Source organism: Setaria italica, chromosome V, assembly GCF_000263155.2.
Source record: "Setaria italica strain Yugu1 chromosome V, Setaria_italica_v2.0, whole genome shotgun sequence".
Taxonomy (NCBI): Eukaryota; Viridiplantae; Streptophyta; class Magnoliopsida; order Poales; family Poaceae; genus Setaria; species Setaria italica.
In genome coordinates this window covers 9935327-9958574 of record NC_028454.1, presented here as the reverse complement: position 1 = coordinate 9958574, position 23248 = coordinate 9935327, and the positions used below count along the sequence as shown (strand labels likewise).

The window sequence follows — 23248 nt, the reverse complement described above, 5'->3', positions numbered from 1 at the left end:
TATTTCCAATGGGCAATGGCCCATGCATGAATAGTGTACTAAACAATATATGCAGGAGTCTTATGTAATTGTGTGATAATGGCTGTAAAGCACCCATGTTCAATCAAGGATCAGGAGGCAGCATGCAGCCCCGGAAGAAGAAGCTAGTTTAACGTGCAGCTGCACTAGCTTGCTGCCATCGCAAAAGCAGCCACACTCATGTCTCTAGCTGCGTCCTTCATAATGATGCTTGATGGGCTTCAGACATGCTGCATGGTCTTTTATACAGGCGTTGCGACATACTAAAGTGTGCTCTTATATGTTTATTGATTTTACCTTGAAGTGCTGCAGCCATGCGTTGATTGGTCACATTCTGACATAGTTTTCATATTACATATTGATCAATTATTGATAAACAGCATAATAGCACCATCTATTTGCTTAGATAAAAAATGTATTTACTCCCTCAAGTCACAAGTAAGTGATGTTTTTGGATATCGACATGGTCTACTAAATATAGCTTGGACTAGTACATTTTTATTTAAAATATGTATTTATAGAACAATATAATTAGTATAATTTTATTTTATTTGTTTTTGCTAAAGACAAGTATATATATACTATTATGAAATCATCACGTCGCAAGACAAATTTACTCACATTATTTCCAATATCCAAACAGCTATTTGCAGCTACGGAAAGCAAAAACGGGTAAGGTACCCGTTCCTGCAAATGCTGTTTCGATCGGTCCTGAAAACCGTTTTGTAGTAGTTTATCACTACCTAAAGTTTCAAATACTTTACCTAAGAGTTACTCCAGTAGTAGTATATTATAAGGATCTTTCTGATGGCCAACAAACAACTAAGAGTCAAGATCATGAATTCTGCCATTCATTTTAAGAAGGACACATTGCAATAGCATTGGACCTTAGGAACACCTAGGGACAAGATGATTTTGGATTGGACACTAATTCACTTTGCTACCACAAGATAGCACCACGCACGACTAAAACAGCCTGACGAAACCGCCATGCATAGAAACACCAACATTGGCATAGGCAGACGAGGGGCCACAAGATTGCACCACGCCATAAAGTAAAGTAATACAGTTGGACGAAACCATTAGAGTTTCTGGCTCCACCAGTAAGTAAACACTAACAACAAGGTTCTGCAAGCTCTAGGAACGAATCATTCGCTTGCTGGATTAGTTCCTTAGATTTCAGGGTTGCTGATCTAAATTGTCCTACATATAATAACATATACTTATGCATGGATACGTGCTCATCTGAGGTAGGAATTACCTGAAAGTCTCTGTCACTTCGTGCAGTAGGAGGACTTGTTAAGCCTTTGGAAGTATATGTAGGGTTACACATATAATAAGTACGTGTAGGGCCGTTATTACCTAACCTCCATCACATCATGACATGAAACGTTCGTGCATGCATACATATATACATGCATGTAATATATAGATCGATAAGGAAACCAAACATATCTGGCCTACACTTTTTGGCCCGTGACGATATAATCCACTGAAATTCCGGGAAAGCTATGGGTACACATATCAGACCTATCTCTCCATTATTAGCTGTTCATGTGTTCATGTTCTTAGAATGGCTTGATGCAAGGACACACATGCACAAGTACGGTCTCTCCTGTCTTTTGACCATTTCCGTTTCAAATCATACATAATTAACCATTGGTATTTGGATCAAAGTGATTAAATTATTACAGTAGGAAATGTAATTAATCACATGTGCCTAGCTTGTATTTACTCAATTAACAAAGCTGTAAGACCTCAGAATGCAACAAAAACATGGCGGCGGCCGGCCGGTATCCAAGCGCGTGCATGACGATCGACGCAGCCGACCGGGAAATTTTTCCATGCATGCTTTGATAGGGACGCTCCACCACATTTTCACGTGCCATGTGGGAGTTAAAAATAAAACGGCTAGATGATGCTTTGTTCCTATCTCAATTAAGGCACTTTCTGCGTCAGATTTGTTTACTTCATTACTACGTGGTAACTAAGCACGAAAAAAACAAAAAAAACATCCATGAACATTTGTGGATGGCTATGTTAAGCTAAAAGTAATGTGTGTAAATAATGACGAGTCACAAGCTAAGTGATTGATGATCTTGGTGGCTACTGGCTAGGCATGCACTAGGCCTAATTTCTAAATAACTGTGCGTGTAATTATTGTTTGGCCTAGGAATCGCTTAATACTAGCTGATGAAGTAAGGTACCCGATCCCTGCACGTAGTAGTGGTTCATACATAGTACACGTTCCTTGGTTGGGATGGCCAATTTGGCATGTAATAGTCAAAACATTAGGGCTCATGGAAGCAGGTGTGGCGATGCGCGCTGCCTGTGATCCAATCGCCAGTAGCTGCTAGTAGTAGTTCTATTTCCCCAATGAAAATCGCGAACAAGTTATGCATGATCCATCGTTTACCTACCACCGTGCATTATTAGATCCAGTTAATTTCATATTACAAATAAACCTGCAACTTGATTTTTTTAAAAAAATTCAATCAGTACTCCTCCCCTAAAAAAGCGATGAGACAACAAGATCCATGGAGGAAAAAGCTGTGATCATTGCAAGGAATCTGACGCGCACCTCTTGGTTTGTGGGACAGATGTTCATGGCAGTCACATGTATAACCGAATAGCTGGAGTCGTGTATCCATGCCAAGCGCGAGTAGTGCTGCTGCGACCATGTGGGGTTGAGATCGTGTAATCGTATGAGTATGACCAACGTGCCTTGAGGGGGTTGATCGAACAACTCGCAGACAACCTAAAGTGATGATACGAAAATAACGTACGTGCAGGGGCCCACCGGTGCGTATTTTTCCCGCCATCTCGCGATCGAGTAGCTTGCAAGCTCTGTGTCTAGAAAATGTTGGGCAATTCATGAAGATAATGATGCGTTGGTTTACTCCTGTTCTTATTGTGGCTTCATGCACGGAGATGAACAAAACCTTTGATTCTAAATTGTCAATAGCACAATAAAAATAATTATTGTGAAAGCTGCATCGTTCAGTCATGCATCAGTTTCCGATGCAATGTATCATGTGATCCAAATGGTTTTAATTATGTGACTAGATTCTATGGAGAGATTAAGCATTGAGCAACTAATAATGCCCTTGTCCTTGACTCTTGACTAGCAATACAATGGTGAGAAATGCCAGCCAACTAATACATACATGTTCGATCCGCCTCTAGCAACGTGACACTCCGATTATCAAATTAAGACATCATAATCCAACAAGATGTTGGCGGCTCTGTCCATATGCGTGATGCTGAAGGCAACTGAACGAGATCTTTTAGGTGCGAGAATCCTTTGAAAAATTTACCTATCCTTTTAAAAATTAAAACATCCTCTGATAGGTATTTACACTCTACCCCATTTCCTTTTCATGTGCCAATGTGTTGCTCATAGTTAAAATAGACACATGTATTTTTTTTTTGAAAAAAAGGAATAGTCTCTGCCCACTTCGCCAAATAGGCACATGTATGCTTTCTATAAAAAGCAGTCTATCCTTTATAAAAAAAAAATGACACATGTTGTTCCAAGGACATTATATATGAGGACATACATATGTGTTCATAATTTGAACCTTTTCTGCGCATGAGTTTAACTCTATTCAACAATGAATTTAGCATGAAACATCATAATATCATTCATGAACACTTTTGAAGCTTGTTACACCATCAGGGTTCAAAATTAAATAAATGAAGTCAGAAGTGATGAGCGACTGGTGACTAGACAGCTAGTCTAGATCAGTATGTGAGTGAAAACCGTGTTAATTGTGTTGCTAAAACGACAGGTAGATTCACACTAATAATTCTAAAGCTCTAGCTAATTGGAATTACTTTATGAACTGCTGGTGGTGGTCCAGATTAATGTTATCCCATGTGACCTCTGAGGAGTTGCATTGCTATCGAGTGACCAAGATATGACTATCTTTGAGCTGATCATGCAGACACATGTGATCTACATACGTTGTTTACTTTTGATCGCAGATCCTTGTTTATATAATTAACCAGCTGGAACCAGAACAGGAGTCAAAGGATCAATACCGGCAGTACTAGTCCAGGGAAAACCTTGACCAATACCGACAATACCAGTCCAAGGAAAACCTTGCTAATGCTTTGCTGCTTTCAAGGAGATAAAGTTGTATGAATATATCTGGCACTGCATGGCTCATGGTACACGCTCCTTAGTCCTTACTGGTGCCATCTAACAGATCCAACTCAACCACCAATCATGCAAATGAAACCAAGCAGCAGAGGTGAGAATCGTACTCCATGTGTTTGTTTTCTAGATAGTGTAATTGTTTTTTCCCACAGAAAGAATTTTCTAACCAGCTAGCTTAGCTATATATTGGCAATTGATATCACGTTGATCCGCGTTTACCTACCACCATGCATCGTCAGATTCAACTAATTATCCTATCCATCTTTGCAAAAAATAAAATAAAATAAAATAAAATGAATGGACTATCCTATTGCCCCACCGGCAACATGATCGTAATTATCCAGATAATAATCAATAATCTCCCCTCAAAAGGTAATGGTGACAATAAGATCGATGGAAGAAAATTAATGTGATCATTGCTTGGAATCTGTTGAGGTACTTGAGGCACATGGTGCATGAACCTTTACTTGGGATAATTCGTGGTGTTCACATCTACAACCAAGAGTAGCTAGAGAATGGACCATGTATGCAAGAATATGTTCATGGAAAGCGCGTCGAGCGCCTTATTCGTTCATATTGGTTGTTTCTTGAGCCGAGACAATTTCCAACACTTTTTTTTAAAAAAAAACAGATGTCTTTTATCTAGAATATGTATGATGAGATCTGCGTGCTACATATACATATATACCATATATATTACTTATTTGGACAACAAGCTCCGGTACAACTATTACCTTACAAGGCAACCAACCTAAGAAAAGGTCACAGGTAACACCCTAAATGATTGCCAAAACCCCTGAACAACAAGCAAACAAAAGGAGAACAATTGTTAGATTAAAATCCAGCAACCAGCTCAACTTTGCAGCCCCAACAGATATTGCCCACTTGCATTATTGAGAACCGCCCCAAAAAAGCAGCTAAATTCGTGCAGAAAATTAAACAATCAACGATTATCGGCATTTGCAGACGACTGCATAGATGATATTTAATTCAAAATCAAACAAACCCACCCAAACTAGCTAAGCTTTTGTGATGTCTTGTAATAATATGCATGCGCAACAGTAGCATGCATGCGTGCAGCAGCATGAGACAAAAGGAGATGCAGATGTCAGCCGCGCGCCATCCGTTCGCTGTCGAGCTGCTAGTGGCCATGTTGAGCATCTAATACACTCACTAATCTCTGTCAGCTAATGATTTAGTATCACTCCCGTCAGTTAATCACAGTCTAATTATGTATGCAGCACCAGATCCATCACTGCATGCAGCTAAGCCCCAGGCTGCACAACTGCAGATGCATGTACACGCATACGTCAGGCTCTGCATATGTATAGTTTGTTTTTGCAAGTTGCATTTGCATCATATTCTAAGCAAGTTCTTTGCATCATGGTTGGCTAGCTATTGTCTCGGGTCATGTGCACTGGAGAATTTTATCTCATGCCTGCAACCTAAACAAAGGACTGACAAGGTTTTAATTTAATGTGTAATTTCGTATGTTTTATTAGATTAGTTGAGAGTGCAAACAGAGGCCGCCATAAGTTTGTCGCATATGCAACCCTATCACCACACAAGCATAATGCAGGCTTGAATTGTTTAACACTGAACACACACCTAAATAATTGAGGAACACAGGTCAAGGGAATATAGCTAGCTAGCAGCCGTGTGATTGGATCGAGTTCCTAATATTGGTAATTCTGGCATAGTTAACTTAACCTTCTGGAATGGGACGGCTCACCTAGAGTCCAACATGCAACTGTGTCTTTGCTTGACTCCACCTCTTGCCCAAGAGCTAGCCAGAGGATCGATTTCCCTTGAATGTCATGAACTTGTGGTGGCAACTGGCAATACCATCCACTAATTAGGTCAAGGAATTTATAATTTTTCCACGCATTGCAAGGGCACGTAACTCTATATATGTATAGAAGTCTAGTAGATATATAGTCAGTATCGCCAAAACTAGTTAGGTCATGATAATGTAGTCTACTGCCACAATAGTTTTGTGGCAATGAAAATATGTGTTGTAAATGTAACCCTCCAGAAAAACAAGAAGCCAATAACTTGATGCCATGGCACACTCACTTTCGGGGCTATAATGGACCATTTTCAGGGCTAGTTCGTTGATCAGCTTTGAAAATGCATTTCCAGGACCGACCAGCCCTTGAAATGGATGTATTTCAAGGGCTGGCTCCAACGTCTGAATGGTCCTGAAATGCCAGAAAACCAGGCATAATGACCTCTTGCAACAACAAAAATCATCGTGACAGGTTTATTGGCCGCAATTTAGGCACTAATGCAAGTTTATCAACTTATTGCTTATGTTTGCGTTCGCCAAGGTTTGTGTATATAGTTTGCATACTAGCTAGCAGCAAGCAAGAACTTCTAGCTAAATGTCTAGAGCTGCAAATTGAAAGTTGTGAGATGCATGCATGTTTACCTGGCGTTTGTATGCATATATAGCCGCCTTTTATGAACTTGCCACGCAACTTGGCTCTTTCTCAGGGTTGTATGCTTTTTGTCTCTTCCCGGTGCTGTGTAGCGGGAATTAATAGGATGGAATGGTTGGCAACATCCTAAGGTTGCTGACGTAGGGGCGATGGTCCACAGTTTATTGTGACCATAATTAAACTTGGCGAAAGATCATCACCGCCAAAGGGCAAAGGGTGGTTGATCACAAAAGGTCATGGTCCTAGGTTTGTGACTATGATCAGCCATTGGATGACTCTATTTCTGGGGTAGAGGTCATAATTTTATCCAAATGCACTTTCAATGAAGCAGATGTTTGATGCATGCATGTTACTGTTGTAGTTTTGACCATTAGCAGCTACTACTTTTTCCTCAAGAAAAAGATTGGCCACCAGTGCTAGATGTAACCCGGATTATCCTATATATGCATGATTCATGATTGGTTGTATTTAGTCTTTGCTGGGTAAAATGAACTACCAACAACCTCCTCTTCTGTAGATGCAAGTTAACTCCATCTCCTCATCAGTTATCACCTTCCCCTGAACTGTACGTTCCCTGCACAGGTATGCAAATGCAAAGTAACAGAGGACATAACATTTGCATGCTGATGCTGATGCTGATGATATCATTTATATTATCTAGTTTTTTTTATAAAAACACACATGCTGAAACTCTGAAATAATGTCAAAAGTTTCCAGGTTTATAGGTCATGATTGACTGTATTTAAATGATGCTCTAATAATACCCAATGCCTTTTCATACCGACAAGATGCATCTTATCAGAAACAATAATCATGTAAATCCTGTGTGTGTGTGTAGATCCTGTGTTGCCATGTAATGTATAGCAACAGCTGCCAGCTGGACATTCATGCATGGATGGCAATGTGGCTTTGCCACATCAACTATCATTCATTGATGCTGTAATAATCTTCTCATATCGCAAGCTAATCCTTCCATCCATCACGTACAGCACCTAATACGTTCCAGTAAACATGTACATGTACTACTATACATGATAAGTAGGCAAAGTGACATAAACATGCACGCATAAGCACACAAAGCTCACAGAGCTAGTCACAACACACGGTAACAATGGATGGTGACCTCCACTGAAACCACACATATTATACTAGCGTAGTATAAGACTGACCCATGAAGAGCGCAGCGAATAGAATCGATGATTTGGTATCTGGTGCGCGCATGCTCTTGGTCGCATGCGCCCTACTAGCTCCTGCAGGCAGGGAAATTAATGCGCAGAGGCATATGCCCTCTGTCTCTGCAGACATGTTATATATATACATATACTGCAGGCAGTTCAGTCACACACATGACTAGCTAACAGCATCAGCCAATCAACCAAGCTGAACTTGCCATTGTCAATACAGCAGAGCCAGAGCTAATTAAGGAACCAGCTAGCAGCCTAGCTAGCAATGGTGCGGAAGCCGAGCCATGGCGACACCGCCGGCGCCGGCAACGGCGGCACGGAGGCGACGAAGGAGAGGAAGGGTCTGTGGTCCCCGGAGGAGGACGAGCGGCTCTTCGCCCAGATCACCTACCACGGCGTCTCCACCTGGAGCTCCGTCGCGCAGCTCGCAGGCAAGATTAGTCTGATCTAGTGCTAATTCTCGCATCAATTAACGCGTATGATAATCTGTTCTTACGCCGCGTCAATGGTGGATGCGCAGGGCTGAGGAGGAGCGGCAAGAGCTGCCGGCTGCGGTGGATGAACTACCTGCGCCCGGACCTGAAGAAGGAGCCCATCTCCAAGCGCGAGGAGGAGATCATCATCTCCCTGCAGCGGTCGCTGGGCAACCGGTGGTCGGCGATCGCGGCGAGGATGCCGGGCAGGACGGACAACGAGATCAAGAACTACTGGAACTCCCGCATCAGGAAGCGCCTCAACGCCGCCGCCAAGTCCGGCGGCGGCGGCGACGGTGGCAGCAGCAGCAGCACCGAGCCAGCGGCGCCGGCCGCCGAGGAGAAGGCGGAAGCGGAACTAACCAATGCGGCCACCGAAGCGGCGCCTCTGCCCATCCCCGCACGGTTCCCGATGTTCGCCTGCCAGGTGCTCGACGGAGCCGGCGACGGCGGCAGCGAGAGCACACCGTCGTCGACCATTAGCACGCAGCAGAACTCCGGCGACGAGAGCGAGGCGAGCGTCGGCGACAGCGACATGATCCATTTCCTCTCGTTCGATGACCTGGATTACCCGGCCGATTTCCTCGTGGACGTGCCGGGTGCCATGGACGCGTGGGAGAGTGAACTGTACCCTGCAAATCCGATGAGCTTCAAGTGTGAGCTGAGTTAAGATGACTAGACTAGCCAATTGTCGGTGTGGTAAAAAAAAAGAGTTGTATTTCTTGTCATTTCCAATATTTTTAGAAGAAGTTTTTTTCTTTTTTTGGTAAAAGTTATTGTAAGTACCTTGCTAGCTACCTTGTGTCAAGAATCAACCATATGTTTGTTCAGTTAATCTACGAGACTATTATGCTTGTCTTTGAGTCTCGGTGAAATTAATTTCTCTATAGATTTAACTACACACAATCCGCAAGCACATGTCGGAAAATGTATCGGGGACAGCTAGTTTCCGGAAATTTGTTAATGTGTAAGGATGGAGTTACAGAGCTAGCAATTCAAAGCTGATACGCAATTCAGTTCAGCAGAGAGTTGACTGTGTTTGTGTATGCAGATTGCAGAGCTAGCAATTCTCTCCCATATACCTTTTCCAAGCTACTTTCTAGAAACAGCAGCTTCGATCATTCCTGCAAGCATATAATTCCCGCCTTCCTAGCTGCCTTTGCGTTCGAGTTCCAACTTCCTCAGCATGAACTAACTCCCATTTCCTTTTATGCCCATACAACTAATTAGTGGCGGAGGGCGGAGTCACGAACTCAAATTTTACCTTGTTAGAGGACCAATAATATTAAAATTTCAAAATTTAGTTAATTTTTTTTTAATTATTATTATTATTTGAAAATTTTCAAAACATACCATCGATGCTGGCCTTGATCGATGGCTGTCAGCGCATAACCACTGGCGTTCCTAACATCGACCGATCGAGAGCATGCACGCGACCAAGGTCTTCGTCGTCGGCGCGACCATGGATGAGGGCAACAACTACTGCAGGAAAAAAATTGGTAAAGGCAGCGCACATGCTGCACGAGACAGTATTAGCGCGCGACAGCTAAGTTAATCTTTTCTGTTTATCCTATGTGCCCATGACCTCTTGCTGAATTCGTTCGCTTTACAGCAGATCTAAGATGAGTCCAGCCTAGCCTATGGCTACCTATAGCCGTCCTGCAGGTGCAGCTATATCTGAATGGTTAGTTTAGTTCAGTAGTGGTAGCAGCCCAGGTGGTCATTAGCATTTGAAAATTTGGACAGCAAAGCCAGGTCTGCATGGATGGATGTATCGTGTATGTAAGCCCTGGTCCATGCGGAGCATGTGCTTACCTGCTACATCCCTTGAATCCTTATGAGCTTCACTGTTGATTTGGAGCAGCATCTTGACCAATTACACTGCACACTGCATGCATAGCGTATGGCTAACAATGACTGGTGACCAAGACTAGTGATGATGATGACTAGCTAGGACTAACAATGACTAAAGAGTACGCTGCTACTATCTCCCTCCATTATTTCACTAATTGATAGTATATTTTTTCATAACTTACCGTGCGAGATATAGCAAAAGGACCATTAGATCAAAAAAAAAGTTACTATGAAATGGGCATCTACATATATCTCTATAAAATGACACACGTGACGATATATCTAGTTTTAATCTTTATTCAAACACATTTAGTTACAAATAGAGAGTGAAAACATTATACTAGCTCCCTCTGTTCTTAAATACACCCCCCAACCCCCCACCCCCAACCACTGCACTCCACATTATAGAGAAAGTAAACTAACTTATATTATATAAAATAGAACGGAGGTAGTACGTGACATTTTAGCATTTCTAGGTGCATAAGTTTTACTATGCACTTAGATATAGTATATGTCTAGATGCGTGATATTATCTATGAATCTAGAAAAGACAAAATGATCTAAGGGGGGAGTAGTTTATTGTGAACATTTGAAAACGGATGTAATACACACAATTTAGGAATGTGCACTTTCTCCCGATGGCATGGACAAACGAGAGTACCATTATTTAACACGGGGATACGTAGTAATTAACTGCCAAATCGCATTCGTGCTTGATTGACGTCGCGTAACTTTCTAGCCCTAGTCTAACCACTGTTTGTCTTTTCCCCAGTTAATTTACTCGCCGATCGTAGCCGAGATCAAGCCACATGGGTATAGGGCGTAGGCATCGATGATGATGACGACGACGACTAGCTAGTATACGTACCTAGTGCGGTAACAATGACTAATCAAAGCATACTTGCTGATACCGTGTCACCTCAGTGCTCGCACTAAAGCTCAATCACGTCGGCTAATTTTCTACCCCGTATACTATTACTAGCTAGTCTAACCTCTGGTTCTTGTCTTCTTTGCGGTTAATTAACTCTTCGTTAGGATTATTGTAGAAGTGATCAAATCACATGGGTATATAGGTCGTTGTCTGCTTGTACCCAAAAAAAAATCTTTCTTTTTGTGAGTGTTTTTTCCTCTTTTTGAGCGTGCCTGTTTTTTTAACCTCAACTGTAAATGGAAGAAAGGCGTCGTTAACTTTTTGTGTGTTCCAAAAAGTTGGGTGGATCCAAATGGGAATGGGCCTGTTCCTAACTGGGCTTCATTGTTGGGCCGGAACGGAAATTTGGACATGATGGCCGCCGGCCTGAGGAAGAAACAGATGGGCCGAAACCAAGTGATGTCATGTGATCAATATGCCGTCTCAATGCCACCACCGCGTCAAGCCTAAGAATTGATAGCTCGTCGGTCTTCGGTGAATACTACATGTCTACAGCTGATCGTTCAGCCTGAGTTGACGCGACCCAACTGACGCCATGCCAAACCTGAGAAAGCGAAGGCTTGCATTGTGCCAAGCTGGTCGTCGGAGGTTAGCGAGGAATCGATGCTGCTGGTAGAGCACATTCCGCTGCCGCAGGATAGCTTGCGGCTCCCGCCAACCGCAAGCGCGGTAGGTGGCCGGAGACCAATAGGATTAGGAGTGGGTGACACTTCACTTCCGAGCCACTTTGTCTCACCATGTAATCGATGTCCCAACTGACAGATCGACATATGACAATCCTTGTAGAAGCCCATGGCCCTAGGCAGTAGGCACTACAACGAGGCCTTCTAGAACCTTTAGTGCAGTTTCCATGATTCTTGGTGTCGAAAGTGGAAGCCATGGCGCGGGGTGTAGGCTCCATGACAGGTGGGACACATCACCCCTATATATAGTCAAAAGTTGGATCAAAATTACTTTATTCTAGGATAATGGTCACCGGAACAAATTAAGCTCAACAAATTAAAGTTGATGCGGCCCAACAAAATGCACCACCTGCCATTGAAAAGCTCAAGAGAACAACTGATCAAAGTCCTCTGCTCCGGCTACTAGGCCAAAGCTGAGTGGCAGGGCGTGCCGGCCTGCAGGGAGAAGAGAAGCAGCTACCTCTAACAGAGAGGCAGGGGGAGCAACGATGGGGTTCGGCGTGGTGTCCCTGCTCAACGCCGTGTTCCGCCGCATGTTCACCTCGGCGGGCCTCCGCCCCGGCTCCGCCACCGTCGACGCCGACGACACCACCATCCACTTCTGGGCCCACCCCTCCCTCCTCCAGCCCCCCTCCTCGGAGCAGCAGCAGCCGCCGCGGCCGGTGGTGGTGCTGATCCACGGCTTCGGCCCGGACCCGACGTGGCAGTGGGCGGCGCAGGCGGGTCCGCTGTCCCGCCACTTCGACCTGGTGGTCCCGACGCTCCTCTTCTTCGGCGCCTCCGCCACGCGGGGCCCCGCTCGCTCCGACGCCTTCCAGGCCGCCGCCCTCGCCGCGCTTCTCACCGGCGAAGCCCATCTCCCCGGCGCCGCCGGGCGGACCGTGCACGTGGTGGGCACCAGCTACGGCGGGCTCGTGGCGTACCACCTGGCGCGGGAGCTGCACGGCCGCGGTGCCGCGACGCCGGTGGCGGTGGGGAAGGTGGCGCTGTGCGACTCGGACGCGTGCAAGGGCGCCGACGACGACCGCGCGCTGGCGGCGAGGAGTGGCGTGGGCGAGGTGACGGAGCTGCTGGCCCCCGCCGACACCCGGGCGCTGCGGCGGCTGATGGCCATCTGCGCCCACCGCCCCATCAAGTACATCCCCGAGTGCCTCCTCCGCGACATGCTCCGGGTAAGTATACGTATACGTATAGTTGCATACGCGTGCACCTGACTGAGCTGAGCTGAGCCCATCCAAAGTGGAGGCCATCATAAGAGATGGAGTCCACCAGCCCATGGTTTGGTGATGGGCTGGCCCACATAAGTTAGGTACTGAACTACTGACTGGTCGTCCCATATTTTTAGTTAGTTATTGCAAAGCAAAAGATTTGGCGGCGAATCACATCGGCGACCACCTACAGCTCCAATCATCACCACTCGCATGAAGCATAGTGCTAGGACTAGCTCGCCACCATGACGCAAGCATAGCGTCACGGATGCATTGACCCCTAATCGCATAGCAGAGAGCCTGATCAGTATCAGGTTGTTTCTTCAGAGACAGAGAGCAATGCGATCAGATCAAGTAACTGCTTGCTTGGATGCTGCATTTGCAGAAGTACTTCGCGGACAAGAGGGAGGACAAGATAGCGCTCATCAAGGGAATCACCACCGGGGAAGGCTTCCCGCTGACTCCTCTGTCCCAGGTACATCAAACTACTGACGCCACTGAAGATGCACGCCGATCCAGTGACTGCAATTATATACTATGAACACAGGCACTCATCATGCATCGTACAGAACTAATCGATATATGTTGACGGCAGGAGGTCTTGATCATCTGGGGCGAGTTCGACCAGATCTTCCCTGTCGAGAAAGCGCACAAGATGAAAGAGTAAGTTCATGATGTTCCTGCTTACTCAATTTCTGTCGATTTCTTCAGTAATCAGGCAGTCAGTCAGTCAATCAGTACTGAACATTTGGTTCTTCAACTCAACTCAACGTTGATTAGCCGAATAAACATGCTAATTAACGCATGGCCGATGAGATGAAACAAGTAGTGAACATTTGAATTCTGCATGCACATGCAGGAAGCTTGGGGAGAAGGCGACGGTGAAGGTGATCCCGAACGCGGGCCACCTGCCGCAGCAGGAGGATCCCAAGCTCTTCAACCAAATCCTCCTCGACTTCTTGCTGCACCCTTCCACCTCTAACGGCAGCGCCGCCGCCAAATAGCTCGGGTGCAGCTTTCTGTTGCAGTGTTGCATGCATCCGGAGTTACGTTCATGGAGATTCTGCCTTCTTTTGTACTTCCAGCTGGTTTTGGAATACAGAGGGCAATGCAGATTGCTGTATTTTAGCAAGGTGTAAGGATGAAGGATGTAGCCTTGCTATTTTTGTTTCGATCTTTTTTTTTCTCTCAAGCAGTTGATTGTTTTCATGTTTTGGATTGATGTCACAAAGTAGCTACACCTAAGAAGGGTCCACATATCACTTACCAGTGATGGGGCATTGGACCAATTTTACTGTACAGTAAGAGAGGTCAGCATTTCCAACACTATTGGGCCCTCTTAGGGCTGCTTGTTGTGTTCCATCGGCTGGTCGTGAATGCCAGTGAGCCCACCCATGCATTGCGCTATTAGTTTTTTTTTTAAAAAAATGAAGGACAGTCAGAAAGTTAAAAGAACAACAGCTTTTCAATTCGGATTGTAACCAACAATATCTTTTTGGAAGCTTCAAACAAATAGGAGCTTAAATAAGGACATCCTAGGAAGACCATGGCCAACCTCAAAAGGTAACAGGCAAGAAAAGATCGAGCAGGGCTGTCCTCTGTCCGTGCGGTAGGTACTGATCTCAAGAGAAGATCAAAGCGGGGGAAAACACAAGACGTGTGGTAGCTGAAACTCCTGCTCAGGGGTCGCCCTTCTTGAGTTCGCACTCTCTCTGTTTCAAATTGTATGATGTTTTAATTTTTTTGAGTGTATAGTTTTTTAATGCACTTAGAATAGTGTACGTCAAGATGCATAATAATGCTTATAAACCTAGAAAAGCTAAAGTACAGATGCAATAGTATTGAAACTCTGCCACGTCGCATGACGCCTGTTCGTCGTGCTGAAAAATTTTTTAAAAAATGGAAATGGATGAAACTCCTTGCCCGGTGAATGACAGGTGGGGCGTGTCCACCTTAGTCAGTTGTCACATGTAAAAGATTTGGTTGGTCTTTAAAAGAGGAATATATAGTGGATTTCTTTTTCAGTACTCCATCGTGAAAAGAATGCAATTCTAGTTTTATCCTAAATGAAACAATCTTAAGTTTAGCTAAGTTTGTATAAAATATATAATAACTTATAATACCGAATAAGTACCACTAGATTTGCTATAAAATATATTTTCATAATATATCTATTTTGTGTCATAAAAGTTGGTACCCTTCCTTATAACTTGATCAAATTTGGGATAGTTTGACTTAAGACAAAACTAGAATTGCATTATGATAACTTGGATAGATGGATGCTCCGCTCCAAAAAATAAAGGATAGATAGATACTCTAGTATACATAGCACAAAATTCATTAACAAGGAAAGTATATATATGGAATGACGCGAAGAGCATTTCGTGAACAGAGCAGGTAATACTTCTAGAAGACTGCTAGACTAGGAGCTCCAAGAGTCGTTGATGGGATGGGTGACGGGGCCAAAAGACCACTAATTAAGCCAAAAAAAAACGAAACTGAAGGACTAAAAAGGCAACAAAATGGCATTTATTCAATAACAGCACGCACTTTAGGTTTGAACGTAGCGACGTTAGGTGAACAGACGGAACAACCATCATTAGAGGATTTGGAAATGCACGCGCATATGAATGTAAAACGATCGAGTTTCAAAGTTGACAGCGTCGTTGTACACACAAAAGGGAACTCAAAAAGTATAAGTAATGCAGTTGCTTACTCAAAGTGATCAACATTCACACCCTACATTTTGCTAATCCACTGCCGTCATAATAAGAAAGTATAAACACCTACCCCGTACTGATCAGTTACCTGCTCCCATTCAAGAACTGATGGTCTGATGCCAAGATCAGGGAAACCCTTCTATATATCCCATTCAAGAACTGATGCCATGATCACTAGCTGATTCATGCCAGAGCTCTGATTAAGCCGGAGAGGCAAATTGAACTAACCAAATTAAGCTAGCATTGGGCAATGGGGTTCGGCGTGGTGTCCCTGCTCGACGCGGCGTTCCGGCGCGCGTTCACCTCCGCCGGCCTCCGCCCCGGCTCCGCCGCCGTGGACGCCGACACCACCGTCCACTTCTGGGCCCACCGCTCCCTACTCCTGCCTTCTTCGACGGCGGCGGCGACCACGGATCAGCAGCGGCCGGTGGTGGTGCTCATCCACGGCTTCGGCCCGGGCCCCACGTGGCAGTGGGCGGCGCAGGTGGGCCCGCTGTCCCGCCACTTCGACCTGGTGGTCCCCACGCTCCTCTTCTTCGGCGCCTCCCGCACGCGCGCCCCGGCCCGGTCCGAGGCCTCCCAGGCCGCCGCCGTCGCCGCGCTCCTCACCGGCGGGCGCCACCTCCCCGGCCTCGTCGGCCCCGGCCGCCCGGCGCTGCACGTGGTCGGCGCCAGCTACGGCGGGATCGTCGCGTACCACCTGACCCGCGCGTTGCTGCAACACGGCGGCGGCGTGACGGTGGGGAAGGTGGTGCTCTGCGACTCCGACGTGACCAAGGGACCGGAGGACGACCGCGCCCTGGCGGCGAGGGGCGGCGTGGAGGAGGTGACGGAGCTGATGGTGCCCGCGGACACCAAGGTGATGCGGCGGCTGACGGCGCTCTCCTTCCACCGCCCGCCCAAGTACATGCCCGAGTGCATCGCCCGCGACCTCCTCCGGGTACGCATCATGTCCAAGTATTTATAAGGTTTGAGTCCAGTTTCAATAGAAATTTCATAGAGAGTTTCATCAGCATTAATTTCTATACTAAGGGCCTGTTTGGATATACCCTCATAAACTTTAGGACACTCATAAAGTTTAGGAGCTAGAAATTGGTAGTCCTAAAATTTATGAGTGGGCTGTTTGGATGGAATCATAATCTTTAGGATGTTAGAGGGGAAATGACTTTTGTACCCCTAATTACTCCACCCCTGCTCCGTTTCTAGCGCCGTGGAGAGAGAAGGGGAGGGGCAAGAGAGGTAAATGATGGGTTGGGGACCACTTTTAGGAGAAAAATAACCCATTATGATGGTTTGGTCCTCCTAATGAAAAGAGCACTCCTAAACATTATGAATGCACTTTTATGACATATGTTTGGATGTACTAAGTCCTAAAAGTGGACTAAAAGTGAAATCCTAAAGATTATGAGTGTGTATCCAAACAGGCCCTAACTTGCAATGTTTATAATGAGAGAGAGGATGAAGTTTTACGGAAGGAGAGAGAAATTTCATCACCATAAAATCCCGCAGGCACAGTTATCAAGTTAGGCCCGATGGTCCAGATGATTAAGCATGCTACTATTTGCGAAGCAACTTAATTAAGATAATTAATCATCTACGTGCATAGCCAACTACCTCCGATTATAATTAAGCATGATTTGCCACGATTGCACACGCAATGCTAGTTATTTTTTTCCTTCTGGTTTTAGGGAGACGTAAAAAAAAAGATAAGGTTTTCTTTTCTAGATAGCTAAAGAAAGGACAATTGCTATATGTTCATAAAAAATCTCTCGGTTTTGAGTTAAAAAAAAACTCTCCGTTTTAAATATATTATGTTTAGAACAAGAGTTAGTTCAAAATTTTAGAAATGGATACAGTAGTAACGGTGTATTGACACATGCAGAAATCCTTGGAGGACCGAAGAGAGGAGAAGATCGAGCTCATCAAAGGGATGACCACGGCAGAAGGCTCCCAGCTTACTCCTCTGCCTCTGGTATGAACTACAGCAATTACTAACCCAGACACCGCAAGAGTTCGTACAACTGATTGATCTTAACCACGCGCAGGATGTGTTGATCATATGGGGAGAGTTCGACCAGATCTTCCCGCTGGAGAAAGCATACAAAGTGAAAGAGTAAGTTTCTATTCTACCTGCAGTCAGTTTTTTTTCGGTAGTGGATCAGCAGTCCTCCTTTAAAACTTCTACTATCCATTCAGCTTTTTGAATATTTCATTGTTGATTGAGAATTTGGATGAAATGAATGGTAAACCTAAATTCGAATTCATAACATGCAGGAAGCTTGGGGAGAAGGCTACGGTGAAGTTGATTCCGAACTCGGGGCACCTGCCGGCGCAGGAGGAGCCCAAGCTCTTCAACCCCGTCCTCCTCGAATTCCTGCTGCAGCCTTCCAACTCCAACGGCAGCGCCACCGTCGCCACCGGTGTAGTGTAGCTGCAAAATAGCTAGCTTTGGTCTGACGTGGCCCGGCTGGCTCGAGCTTGCAGCACGTTTGACGTTTCCACACAGTTACTGGGAGAGGGGGAAAGTCTATGGGGGCAGTATTTAGTAATGCTAATGCTATTTATAAACGTCTTTGTTACCTTGTTTTATCACGGGTCGAGCATTTGACTGCAGATCAAGAGGCCACCGGTTCGAACAAAAAAGAATGCCAGCATTATAACTACGCCCTGATAGTGTCATTTTCGCCACCGCGAAACTTACAAAGTGCAAAATACTCAAATACTCAAATGACAGTAGTAAAATATTGCAAATTTGCAAAGCATATTCTTCCCTGTCGATACGTACCAAACTACCAAATCATCCATGCCATTTGGTTGAGACGGGGCGTGCAAGCGAAGTCGGAACCAGCTGATCCGTTGCAAGTTGCACGTCCATGAGTATCAAAAAAAAAAAAAAAGGTTGCACGTCCATGTACAGAACAAGGCATGAAGGTAACAACCACATCGACACTGCACCATCTTGATCGCTAAATAAGCATAAAATCTATGGATCAGATGCTGCAAACAAAACAATTGCTCGATTGCCATCAATTCATCCCTCCAGATTTTGTTAGGAATCGTATATCAGTTGAGAATCTTCAATGTTTTGGTGACTGGCTAGTACAAAAAACTTTCAGGACACTGAGCTACTTTGGCATGGTCAAAATGAAAAAAAAAAGGTTAACAAAAAAAGGACAATATGGGCAGCGAAAAGGGAGTGGGAAACAACGAAATGAAAAAAAAATGACCAGCTAACAAAAAGGTTACAACAACTGTAACATATGGTGGAAAAGGAGCAGACTGGATGCCCGAGCGGCATCTCTTCTTTCTGAAACCTGAGGTATTCGGCTTCTTTTTCTGCTTTATTCTGTGAGGAAATCTGGCTGTAAGCATTTGATTTGTGAACCTGCATATACCTGATGTAAATGCTTAGTAAGAAGTGGGCCTTTGGTCAGCTGTACAAAAGTGAAGTGATGGTGTCGACGAACAAAAACAGTGTGTTATTGGGTTGAGGCGCCATTATTCATTGGGAACTTGTTTCCAGGAAGCATTGTCAGGAAATGTCTCTTAATCCACCATTGGAGCCCAGGCATTCTTGAGGATTAGCATAGAAATAGTCCTCTTCCTTGGGCTGGCCAGGCATGATCTTTCGTTCTGTAGGTTGGCCCATGCGGCTCTTGTGTGCCTCCTTCACTGCATCTGAGAATTCATCCCAAGATAGCGCACCTCCTTGGAAAAGGTCCAAGAGTTCAACAAGCTTCTTTCTGTCCAATACAATGGTCTTGCGAAAACCCATGTGCCTGAAATAGATCAGCAAACATGTTCACAACCATAGCGGCAATATATGTTTATTGTACACACTACATTATTACTAGTCAATAAAGTAAAGGTTTACTTTATTGACTAGGAATAATGTAGTGTACAATAAAAAGAAAATATAAGTAAAATTCCCATTAGAATCAAAGATGCAGACCTGCGATGACCTTCAACAACCCTTGCCATATTTCCATCATAGCTGGGAATGAAAATATCGCTTGCTAGAGAAACCATGTAATCCAGTGCTGCCATCTGGGTTGAATGGTTCTGGAATGGCCGCAGTTCATCAGGAGATAAAATTTTCTCCTTCCTTACCTAATATAAGATAAAACTGAAACTTAGCATCCAAGTAAAAGATCTCTGGAACATTTAAATGCTAGAAAAGTGCTCACTAGTTTAGGGTATGCAGTCTTGAGTGCAGCCAAGCGCCTTTCCCCACCATAAATTTCACCAGAAGCAATGTATATCAGTGTATCCTTTGTGAATCCTAGAGCTTTAAGAACTAGAGTAATTTCCTCTGGTGTGAGAGGGCAAAGTCCCTGAAGCCTCTTCGCTTCAGAATCGATCTCCTTTTCCTTCCACCATGGATAAGCGTATCTGCAGTACAAACATGATTAATTTATATCTAGTGAAGGATCAAAATAGCACAATTAATATAGTCTCAGTAATAATGCAAAATGCAAACCTCATTCTAGTGAGCTCCTCAGTTTCTTTACTAGAACAGCCATGTGTGCAACCTGAAAAGGACAGCATGTCCATTTCATAGCGCAAGTGAAGCACAACAAATTTCCCACTTCTCTGTAGGGTGGAGATAAGTTTCCTGCCAAGGGCCTCAATCTGTGGGGTGAATCTCAAAGCCTCAAAGTTTACACGGCAACGCAGCATCTGGAGCTGAACTGGAAGGCCATTGTTTGCAAGGCGAGCATCTGATTTCTCAAAATGGATCACTTTGTGCTTCATTGCCAGAGGTAAAATCTGCAAAAGAGTGCTTTCAGATCACTTGTTATCACTATTTCGATGGTGCTAATTGCAGCCCACAGCCCCACACTCTGCAGTATGATTGTATGAAAGATCAAAGATTACCCGCTTTAGGTAGTATGTTTCATTCGACCAGCTGACAGGAGGCATCGAGTATAGTCTCTTCTTAGTTCTTAACTGAAGTTTCAAAGGCAGTTCTTTGACAATCATCAGCTCATCTCTCAGGGAATTAATGAAGTGATCCACATCAAAAATATCTCCAAAATCACTGCAAACCAAAATAACAAAGTAATTTGCAAGGAGAAGATAACAAAAGAGATATGTCAATGCAGTAATATTTCTACACATAAATCATAGTTTTTTTCTGAAATATGTAGATGAATGCAGTTCATAACACATAAGATTATATGCCATGTTCAAGTAGTTTCAGGAAGCAAAAGATGAACAGCTCGTCAGAAATGTACAACAATGATCTCGTTGAGACAATGTTATATGGAAAATCATACCTTGGATCAGCCCAGAAAGACCTTTTGTCCAGTTCAGGGACCACTAGCGTTAAATTTAGATGGCGGGCTATAGTCACCATATCACATATCTGCAGCATATCATTTCATATGAACTTCAGAAGGACTGACAAATGAACAGCAGTACTTGTTCGCACCATGGAACCAAATGATAAACATGCATGAAGCTAATAAAGTTGAGGTACGAACCCCAGCTCGCATTTGATTGAGGCCACCATTGCAAGTCACTCGTAGATAACCATTGCTTTTATAAATTCCTGTAGAGAGTAACACCAACCTAATCAGTTCTAGTGCAAACAGGAGGGCTGAGACACCAAGAAAAGCCCATTGGCATCCTAGTGATGGGTAGCTAGAAGGACTTTGACTGATCGCCACATGTCTTGAGGAACAGAGCTATGCTCAGTGTCCAGTAAAAGAAGTCCCCTGATCATCGGATGGTATGAAATTACAGAGCTCCTTCTAAGAGTATAAGCACTAAGTACAGCATAGGCAAGATAGGCATCAAGACCTGAAGCCACATTTTGTCAAGTTCTCTAAGACATCCCCTTTGACCTGCTAAAGGATAAACCGTACTATCAACCATGCCTTGACACATGAAACAATCAATCGCGAATTCAGAACGTTGGCACCGCAGTCCGCGGTCAGACCCGAGATCCCAAAAGGACACCAAACTCGCGTAAAAAACCGCCAATTTGCGCACGCGATCGAGCCGAATCGACCCGGAAATGCGCCTCTCCTGACCACGGAACTGCCGCATTTGACCCCTCGTCCGCCCAAATCGGAGCGCTCCAAGCTCCCCACCTAGATCACCGGTACGAAAAGGAAGGCGAGGAGACGCACGGCGGCAAAGCGGGAAAGAGGAACGAGGCACTCACTCTTGGGCACGAGCGCCGGCGGCGAGAGCCTCGCGGCGACGCTGTCCTCGCCGGCGAGCGCGGCGAGCCCCGCGGCGGCGCCCCCTCCGCCTCCCGCACCGCCGCCGCCGCCGCCGCAGTCCGCGAGGACGCGCGGCCGGAACAGCCCGGCGATGGAGGCGAGCTGCACGACCGCGGTCCACAGCACGGCGCTGGCCGCCGCCCGCATGGCCCACCGCCACGCCCGCCTCCGCCGCCCCCCTCCGCCACCGACGGCCACCATCCCGCGGCCGTGCGGCCTCCACCCACCTCCCTCCCTCCCAACCGCAACCAGTACCACCACCACCCCTGCTAGTGACTGCTACACCACCAGCAGGGAGCAGCAGCACCACCACCACCAGGAGGAGGAAGAGGCCGATTAGTGTGGGGGGCAAGGCAACGCAACGGTGTTTATGCGGAGGGGAGGAGATTAGCGAAGCTTTTGGGCGATGATTAGTTTAATGCGGAATCGGTATCGGGCGGAGGAAGAAGAAATCGAGGAGTGAGACGGCGCGTGCGACGGCGGTAGGCACGACGTGAGCATTTGGGCGCACTCCTCTCGGTCGGTGGTAAGTCGTAACCTCGCCCTCAAACACGGCCATTAATTATCGGCTAGTCTAATCAGCTCGCTCGTATGGTACGGCTCGGCCATTAGTGAGGACTGGCTACTGAGTGACAAGTCCTCCTCCTGGTCTCCCTAATATCGTAATATATGGCACACTTTTTATATAGTAATCGATAAAATATATATTTAACATAGAAAGTAGTATGTATGTCTATGTAAAAAGTGATTTTCATTACAAAAAGATATATATGTGTTGCCAAAATTAACTTTTTAGATACCGAGGGTCAAAGCTAAAACCTTTGACTTAGGAGTTAGGACATGGACATGTATATAGGAGTATTTCAAAATGACATAAGTGCATCCACGAAATACTAGCAATTTTGTATTTATTTATTTATTTTCAGTGTTATATATATATATATGATAAAGTGGGAATTATGGTCGATATTCACCAAAAAAGAAATTTATGGTCCAGTTACATTTTATCGAGGATTAATTGAAAACATGCCATTACAATTCTCGTGCTTCGGAGATATACCATTACTATTCGACTATTCGTAATCGTGCCATTACAATTCACTCCTTATCTGAAATATGTCATTACTTGCCCTTTTGATATGTTTCTCAAAAATTTTAGACCAAATTGTCCCTGTCTTCTTCCTCTTCCCCTCTCACTCTCTCTCATGCTCGTCCGTAGGAGGCCAGTGGGGGCAAGCGGAACTGTTCTTCTCCCCGTCCGCACCTGCCCTCCTCTCCTCGGCGCGTAGGACGCCAACGGCCGCGCGTCACCTGCAGCCCCGCGGATGCCTCCACGACGAC

The 23248-nt window shown here is 45.1% G+C and overlaps 4 protein-coding genes across 4 annotated transcripts; 3 read left to right on the top strand and 1 right to left on the bottom strand.

Moving 5' to 3' along the window:
• The first annotated feature begins 7955 nt into the window (after positions 1–7955).
• LOC101759748 (transcription factor MYB57) lies at positions 7956–9113 on the top strand. The gene is made up of 2 exons (XM_004968275.2): positions 7956–8236; positions 8326–9113. Exons 1-2 carry the CDS (start codon positions 8071–8073, stop codon positions 8946–8948), a joined length of 789 nt encoding a protein of 262 aa, XP_004968332.1. The 5' UTR covers positions 7956–8070; the 3' UTR covers positions 8949–9113.
• Positions 9114–11901: 2788 nt separating this feature from the next.
• LOC101759345 (dihydrolipoyllysine-residue acetyltransferase component of acetoin cleaving system) lies at positions 11902–14314 on the top strand. Its single transcript, XM_004968274.4, has 4 exons — positions 11902–12918; positions 13340–13429; positions 13550–13617; positions 13814–14314. Exons 1-4 carry the CDS (start codon positions 12235–12237, stop codon positions 13956–13958), a joined length of 987 nt encoding a protein of 328 aa, XP_004968331.1. The 5' UTR covers positions 11902–12234; the 3' UTR covers positions 13959–14314.
• A 1381-nt stretch (positions 14315–15695) lies between these two features.
• LOC101758945 lies at positions 15696–18266 on the top strand. The gene is made up of 4 exons (XM_004968273.2): positions 15696–16614; positions 17557–17646; positions 17720–17787; positions 17949–18266. Exons 1-4 carry the CDS (start codon positions 15925–15927, stop codon positions 18103–18105), a joined length of 1005 nt encoding a protein of 334 aa, XP_004968330.1. The 5' UTR covers positions 15696–15924; the 3' UTR covers positions 18106–18266.
• A 406-nt stretch (positions 18267–18672) lies between these two features.
• On the bottom strand, positions 18673–22487 carry LOC101758269 (uncharacterized protein At1g04910). The gene is made up of 8 exons (XM_004968272.4): positions 21847–22487; positions 21161–21228; positions 20954–21042; positions 20553–20715; positions 20155–20444; positions 19862–20066; positions 19627–19784; positions 18673–19453 (listed from the first exon to the last, which is right to left on the bottom strand). Exons 1-8 carry the CDS (start codon positions 22106–22108, stop codon positions 19207–19209), a joined length of 1482 nt encoding a protein of 493 aa, XP_004968329.1. The 5' UTR covers positions 22109–22487; the 3' UTR covers positions 18673–19206.
• Between the last annotated feature and the right edge of the window lie 761 nt (positions 22488–23248).

Bases quoted from the DNA above. Each gene is read 5' to 3' on its own strand.
- LOC101759748 (XM_004968275.2), top strand. From the start codon at position 8,071: ATGGTGCGGAAGCCGAGCCATGGCGACACCGCCGGCGCCGGCAACGGC. The intron at 8,237-8,325 runs GCAAGATTAGTC...GTGGATGCGCAG, and splicing joins CTCCGTCGCGCAGCTCGCAG to GGCTGAGGAGGAGCGGCAAG.
- LOC101759345 (XM_004968274.4), top strand. From the start codon at position 12,235: ATGGGGTTCGGCGTGGTGTCCCTGCTCAACGCCGTGTTCCGCCGCATG. The intron at 12,919-13,339 runs GTAAGTATACGT...CTGCATTTGCAG, and splicing joins TCCTCCGCGACATGCTCCGG to AAGTACTTCGCGGACAAGAG. The intron at 13,430-13,549 runs GTACATCAAACT...TGTTGACGGCAG, and splicing joins CGCTGACTCCTCTGTCCCAG to GAGGTCTTGATCATCTGGGG.
- LOC101758269 (XM_004968272.4), bottom strand. From the start codon at position 22,108: ATGGTGGCCGTCGGTGGCGGAGGGGGGCGGCGGAGGCGGGCGTGGCGG. The intron at 20,067-20,154 runs GTTTGCATTTTG...TTTGTACTGCAG, and splicing joins GAGGAGCTCACTAGAATGAG to ATACGCTTATCCATGGTGGA. The intron at 19,454-19,626 runs GTCTGCATCTTT...GATCTATTTCAG, and splicing joins GTTGTTGAAGGTCATCGCAG to GCACATGGGTTTTCGCAAGA.
- LOC101758945 (XM_004968273.2), top strand. From the start codon at position 15,925: ATGGGGTTCGGCGTGGTGTCCCTGCTCGACGCGGCGTTCCGGCGCGCG. The intron at 16,615-17,556 runs GTACGCATCATG...TGACACATGCAG, and splicing joins TCGCCCGCGACCTCCTCCGG to AAATCCTTGGAGGACCGAAG. The intron at 17,647-17,719 runs GTATGAACTACA...AACCACGCGCAG, and splicing joins AGCTTACTCCTCTGCCTCTG to GATGTGTTGATCATATGGGG.